The 7500-nt window shown below is 30.8% G+C and overlaps 1 protein-coding gene and 1 long non-coding RNA gene across 7 annotated transcripts in view; one reads left to right on the top strand and one right to left on the bottom strand.

The window, feature by feature from the left end:
* The window catches only part of LOC128249443 (uncharacterized), an 84306-nt gene extending 77814 nt beyond the window's left edge, over positions 1 to 6492 (bottom strand). For both annotated transcript variants that reach the window (XR_008265566.1, XR_008265565.1), the window contains exon 1: positions 5960 to 6492. This is a non-coding gene — a long non-coding RNA (uncharacterized LOC128249443). The remainder of the gene's footprint in view (positions 1 to 5959) is intronic.
* Positions 1 to 7500, top strand: part of LOC106882960 (protocadherin beta-6) — a 164956-nt gene that overhangs the window by 38786 nt on the left and 118670 nt on the right. For all 5 annotated transcript variants that reach the window (XR_001411054.2, XR_001411055.2, XM_014933808.2 and 2 more), the window contains exon 2: positions 1759 to 4184. Coding sequence is in view for 3 of the 5 variants with exons in the window: in XM_014933808.2 (XP_014789294.1) it covers positions 1803 to 4184 (2382 nt within the window). In the remaining 2 variants the exon portion in view is untranslated. The remainder of the gene's footprint in view (positions 1 to 1758; positions 4185 to 7500) is intronic.

The following is a 7500-nucleotide window of genomic DNA, read 5'->3' as shown; positions in this document are numbered from 1 at the left end:
CTCACTACTACTACTACCTCTTCAACTATCATCATCATCATCATTATCATTATCATTACTGTCACCATCATCATCATCATCATCATCATCATAATCATCGTTGTCATCATCATCATTATCATCATCAACTACAACGATCTCCTCATTGTTAATATCATTGTCGCCATAACTTTAATTACAATTGATGTATTCTTCATTATTACCCATTATTATTATTAGCAGTTTCATATTGATACATTCATCAGAAGGATTTGACCCTCTTCATGTATTTCAAAATAAATTTTTAGCATTTAATTGGAATCTTTTTAATTTTTTTAAAATTTTTTTTCATTTTTGCTATAGAGAAATTATTGAATACATTCTGTGTAAAAGTTATTAACGGTAATTCTTTTTTTTTTTATATGTGTGTTTGGCATGTTTGCGGATGGAAACATAAGTATGAGAAAAGCATGAAAGAAATTTCCCCTTCCATTTACACACTTTCATTAATTTATTCATATATATACATGAATACTGGTAATTGTATATGCTGCATTAATTGAAGCACACATGCAAAAGCATGCATATGTATATATATGCGCATATCATAGATCTGTATATAAATATATGCATTTCATGATACAGTGGTTTATATATATAAATACACAGATTTACTGATTTACCGATGTATACATGCATATTCATCTTAATTGAACATTTTTCCCTTTGATTAAACTGATAAGATATCTCTGAAACTTTCTGCATCCATATAGTAAATGTTTTGTATAATTTCGGTTTTAATCAAAATTCCAAAGCCAGGAAAAAAAAAAAATAAAATAAAAAAGGAAAACAAAGAAAAAAAAAATGATAAGGATATATAATTGCTTACTTTAGTGAAAAGCACATTTAACAAAACAAATAATAAAATAATGGAAAATAAAATAAAAAATAATAGTGCATAGTTTAAAGAATGCAAGTGCTGCTATATCTAAATGAGCAATCATATACATGTTTATATATCTATGTATATATCTATACATATCTGAAGTGCCTCACCCAATGTTATGATCTAGTTCGATATTTAATGTTTCTATGCAGGGTTGTATTCGTTAGAATGTCCACATTAACATGACACAGAGAGAGCAATAGCTATCATTAATGTAATCTGATGCAATGAGAATTCAATTAGAGTTCAATGGAGTCACATAAAAGATGTTAGTAAGAAAATCTATAGTTTAAAATTTTTCCCTTGGAAAATCATATTTTTAAGAGTATTTTCAAAATTGCTGAAGCATGCTTATATTTATTACTTTTCAGATACTTTACAAAAAGAAATATTTCAGAAAAAAATAATAAATTTAATTTCAAAATGTTATTGTTTCATTATTTTATATAATATACATATATATTCATATATATATATATATATATATATATATATATATATATATATATATATATATATATATATATATATGTATGTATGTATGTATGTATATATATACAAACACACACATATATGTGTTTGTATACACATATATCTATATATACATATTTATATGTGTATATATTTGCATATATACATACATATATATGTATGTATATGTGTATGTGTGTCTGTGAATGAGGGAGGGAGAGAGTGAGAGAAAGAAAGAAAAAGAGGGTAGGAGGGAGATATATGACATTTTTCAAATAATGCTCTTAAAAAATACGCGTAGTCTGATCTAATTAAATTTTTTGTATTATTATTTTTTTCATCTATTTTCTTTACACTTTCAGAATCATTTTGACATTTTGTGATTACAACTGCAACAGAAAAGAATATGCTGCTTTCACTTTGTGTGTTACTCTCATTCCTATCCAAAATTCTTTGTGTAGATCTTGTTTACCATGTGGAGGAAGGCAGGAGTCATTCTACATATATCGGAAATATTGCGACAAATACGAAATTGCTGGACAATGTACAAATGAAAGACCGCAATAAGGTGTGGTTTAGCATAATACAACAGAGTGGTACCGCTGATAAACAATTATTCAATGTTTCTAAAAATGGAAAACTTTATACAGCTCAGGTATTGGATGCAGAATCTCTTTGTTCATATGCCAAAGAATGTTTCAAAACAATCAAAATTGCTGTCCGTCAAGCAAAGACTTTTATGAAGATTTTAAAGATAAAAATTGTCATCGATGATGTTAATGACCATCAACCAGAATTCCCATTAACACAAGTTAGTATCCAGTTTTCAGAAAGAGATGGCAGAGGAACCAAAATTTCAGTTCCAAATGCCATAGACAAAGATGTAGGTGTTCTTAATTCCCAGATTACATATCAACTTGAAAAGAGTTCTGACGAACCATTTGCTTTATTATATTCCAAGAGAATTGATGGAACCAGTAAATTAGAAATTATTTTAGAAGAAAAACTTGATCGAGAAGCAAAAGACCGATATGTTTTGGAAGTTATTGCAAGAGATGGAGGATCACCTGTCAAACAAAGCATTTTGACTGTATATATAGCAGTTGCTGATGAAAATGACAACTCCCCAATTTTTTCACAGAATGTTTATAACATCTCCATAAGAAACAGACACCAAAAATCTATTCCTGTAACAACTCTATTCGCTAATGATTTGGACTCAGGTAAAAATGGCAAAATAGTTTACCATTTTAGTTCAAAAACTTCAGATGTTGCAAAATATCAGTTTATTTTAAATCAAGTAACTGGGGAGATATTTCTTAGCAATGAATTTGATTTTAATGAGAAAGTCACTTACATGCTTTTTGTTGAAGCAACTGACAAAGGAAGTCCTCCCTTAAGTTCCATTGCTCTCGTTCTGGTAAATGTTATTAATGACCGCAATAACCAACCAAAAATTGATGTCAACTTTGTCTCTGCTCTTGATGAAAACACTGCTGTAATAACTGAGGACACTAAAGTTGGCAGTTTTATTGCATATGTAATGATTACTGATGATGATATTGGGCAAAATGGCAAAGTTAGTTGTAATTTACAACACGATAAATTCCAGCTTTTAACTATGAATTCTAAAGAGTTCAAAATCATAGTTAAAAATCCAGTTGATCGAGAAAAGGAAGATCATTACCAAATTGTAATTGTGTGCTCTGATAAAGGATTCCCTCCTCAAAAGACTGAAAGAGCTTTTTCCATCCAAGTGACTGATGTCAATGATGTACAGCCTCAGTTTACTAAAAATACATTCAAATTTCTCACTTATGAAAATGAGGAACCCAATTTCCCTGTCGGATTCATCAACGCAACTGATGAAGATCTTGGACTTGGAAAACGATTGACTTTTTCTCTGCAAAATTCAAATGATGCATCCCTTCCTTTTAAGATAACTGATAATGGATTTATTTCCACAACACAATCACTAGATCGTGAAAGGCAGGATATATACAAATTTCAAGTGTGGGTGAGAGATAATGGAGTACCGTCGCTAAGTAATAAAGCAAATGTTATTGTTGAAGTCATGGACGAAAATGACAATGCTCCTCATTTCATTTTCCCAAGTGTTAACCCATTTAGTCTAGATGTCTACTATCATCCAAACAGTAGAAATAACATCTCAGTATTGAAAGTTGCTGACAGAGATAGCCCAAGAAATGCTTTTTTCAAATATGAAATAGTTAAAGGAAATGAAAAACGATTGTTTACAATTGATTCATACACAGGTGTGTTGTCTTTCTCTCGTACAGTGTACCAGAATGATGCTGGCTTGTATAAACTACAGTGTGCAGTCAGAGATAGTGGCACTCCTGTTTTAACTGCGACCACCAATTTATCTTTAACATTGATAGTTAGCAATAAAACATTGAAAATGATGAAAGACGAACACATACTTTTGGATAACAGAATACATGTTAATTTGGTAATACTAATAACTTTGGCATCTGTTATTGTATCAGTTGTTGTTGTCGTTTCTATAACAGCATGCATTGTCAGATGTCATAAGAGAAATGCTCTGCACATGACTGCAGTAGATACATCAAATCGGTCTTTTAGAGAAAAGAGACACTTAATCTCTCAAACGAACAATTCTGCTGTCATAACAGGAAATTCAGATGAGATGAGAAATAGAAATATTCAGCTGATGAGGTCAAGAAGTCAGCTTTTCACTGAAGAGGAATTACAGTATGATTGGAAAACATCTACTATAACCAGAAAGCTGCCAACACCTACACAGGTAAGACCAAGAACAAACCATTATTTCTATGTGTAAACTATTATCATTATTATTATTATTGTTGTTGGTTTTGTTGTTGTTGCTGTTATTATTATATGCATGTTAAGATACATTTTGTTTCTCAAATACAATTTCTTTTAGCTTCGATAGTTATTTCCTGTTAAAGACCAGATAAAATACGAGCATTTCTTTTTTTATTATCATTATTACTTGGTTTCATTAAGAATAAATTCTAAGACTGTTTCCAAGTATGAAGACAAAGTTTTGTCTAATAGTATATCTGTTTTTGAATGCAGTAAAGTGTAAGAATTGCTTACTGCACACCATAAATGTCCAACATGATTGATGTCTGTTCTACAGCAATTGCACAGTGAATCATGGATAATGTCAACTAACAATATAGATAACCACATTTTTTTTCTTTTTTTTTTTGCTTACAAGTCAATATAATTAACACCAAACCTAAATCCCAACTCACTGATGTATTTAAATATTTAAAACTCATAATAATGTTCTTACACAGTGATATAATAAAGAATACATCAAATATTAATAGGCAATCGAACTTGATTTGCTGGCTTACATTGTAACACATCAAACTACTTTAAGTTAAAAACCAAAAGAAAAAAAACCCACCAAAAAAAAAAATGTAAAGTGTGATTTGGCAATCTTAACATCACACTTGTAAGGGGCAGAAACAGAAATAATCTTTATTATAATAGGTGACATGGGAATAATTAAAGAACTAGGCAGACACATGCATTAACCAAAACTTCAGGATTTACAAATATGCACACGACATACCAAATTTAGCCCTACAAGGCACTGCACGTGTATTATGTAAAGAACTTTCAATACAATAGAAACAATACGACTTTCAAACAAAAGCCTGTACAAACCCAAGAGCTACACACTATAGTATAATGAAAGCATGCAATAAAAATCATAATTACCACCACCACCACCACAATCATTCCCATTATCATCATCATTGTCATCATCATCATTGTCGTCGTCGTCGTCGTTGTCGTCATCATGTTGATCATGATCATTAGTCCGATCTTTACTTCATTAACATTTGGCTACTGTTGATCCTTGTCTTCTATTGTAGTAGTTAGAAGTTCAGCACTGATGAGAAAGTTATCTTCTAGCAAATCGATATGACAACTGAATGATGATGTTGACGACGACGACGATGATGATGTTGACGACGACGACGATGATGATGATGATAATGATCTTTATTAGTCACAAAAGCTTGAAGAAATACAAAAAAAAAAACAAAACAAAACCTCAGAAAATATGAGGCTTTCATTAGGCTTCACAAAAGAAGAAAAAAGAATAATGTGGACTGTGAAAAAACATGTTTACATATTACATAAGAAATTCATAGAGATATTATACAATGTATGAAAGGATGTGTTAAGAGTTTTAAAGGTACACAAGCATGTTGTAGACATGCATATATATATATGTACGTACATACATATATATATATATATAGATATATATGTTGTGTGTATGTATGTGTATACATATATATGTATGTGTATGTGTATATATATATATATATATATATATATATATATATACATACACATATATACATGTATACATATATATGTGTGTGTGTGTAAATATTACTAGTATATATATGTGTGTGTGTGTGTACATATGTATATATGCAGACACACATGCATATCTGCATGGAAATAAAGAAAGCACAGTCAAACACACACTAATTAAAACAAGATATAATTTAAAGAAATAAAAACCTGAACCGTTGCTGACTAGTTGAGATGAGTATGCCATGATCTTGTTTACTTCACCATTTCTCCAGTTTTGCTCAAGTTAAACAAAATGCATGAACATGCACTATTTCTTTCTTTTCTGGTTTTTTTTTTGAGATATTTAAACATCAACATCTTGAAATATTCTGTTTCTTTTTTAAGTTCAGTATAATAATTTAATTTTAATATTTGTTTCAAGTTTTGGAACAAGACCAGCAATTTCGGTGGGAAGGGTAACTCAACTGCATTGCCTCCAGAGCTGAACTGGTACTCATTTTATTGATCCTGAAACGATGAAAGACAAAGTGTCAATTGTGGCAGAATTTGAATTCAGAACCTAAAGATGGACGAAATACCACTAAGCATTTTGCCTCGTATGCTAACAGTTCTACCAGTTCACTACCTTGACTTAGTTTTAATATTACTACCAATCACAATATAAATATGGTTTTTACATTCTGAACCTAGTTGTGTTTGTGTTATCAAAGTTTCTTTGAAGAGTCCTGCGACAACAGAGATGTGTAGTTTTTAGGTGTGTCTGTCGGGTAAGATGCTTGAAAGAAACTGAAAGAAGCCTATCATATATATATATGTGTATACATCTGTGCATGTATGTCATTGTGTCAGTAAAAGCACCCACTACACTCTCTGAGTGGTTGGCGTTAGGAAGGGCATCCAGCTGTAGAAACTCTGCCAAATCAGATTGGAGCCTGGTGTAGCTATCTGGTTCACCAGTCCTCTGTCAAATTGTCCAACCTATGCTAGCATGGAAAGCGGACGTTAAACGATGATGATGATATTGAAAGACGGTTTGTTTTCATATAGTTGATGTATGAAGGGAGCACACTATTTGGAATAATACAAGAGTTGCTAATTTGTTGTTGTTATTACTGTTACTCACTGCCTTCCAAATTACTTGAGCATTCGCAGCATTTCCTTTGATTAATTGTTCACTATATTTTTTGATTTCTTCATATTTTTGCAATGTTCTTTAGCTACCATGCTGCCATATGCATGGTAGCAATTTTGGATGTGAAAATATAAAGTGTGTAAATAAAATTTTAAATGTCTGTGAAGCAAAAACCTCTTTTTTTCTTTCTGTATCTGCTCTCTATTCCTAAGTATCAAGGGCAGCCTGCTTCTTTAGGCAATTAATTATAGTTCTTTTTTTTTTTGCAAGTACTATAAACAAAATCTTATTTGGTAATGCTTTGAAATAAAATGTTGTTATCAAGAGGCACGATGATAACAACTACAACAACAGCAACAACATCAACGATTATAATATTTTTGAGGATCTGCTTCTCCCAGCATGTACAGATTTGTCTGGATACCAAATGCAAACAGGTTGAGATTGATCCAGAAATTTGTTTGGTTAGTTCAGCCATATTTAATGGCTTCCATGGGTGCACATGAGTATATACATACATACATACATACACACATATATATATATATATATATATATATATATATATATACATACATACATACACACACATATATATATATATATATATATATAT

The sequence above is a fragment of the Octopus bimaculoides genome, chromosome 14 (assembly GCF_001194135.2).
Source record: "Octopus bimaculoides isolate UCB-OBI-ISO-001 chromosome 14, ASM119413v2, whole genome shotgun sequence".
In the NCBI taxonomy this organism is placed as follows: domain Eukaryota; kingdom Metazoa; phylum Mollusca; class Cephalopoda; order Octopoda; family Octopodidae; genus Octopus; species Octopus bimaculoides.
The sequence above is the reverse complement of the archived record's forward strand: the minus strand, read 5'-3'. Positions and strand labels throughout refer to the sequence as shown.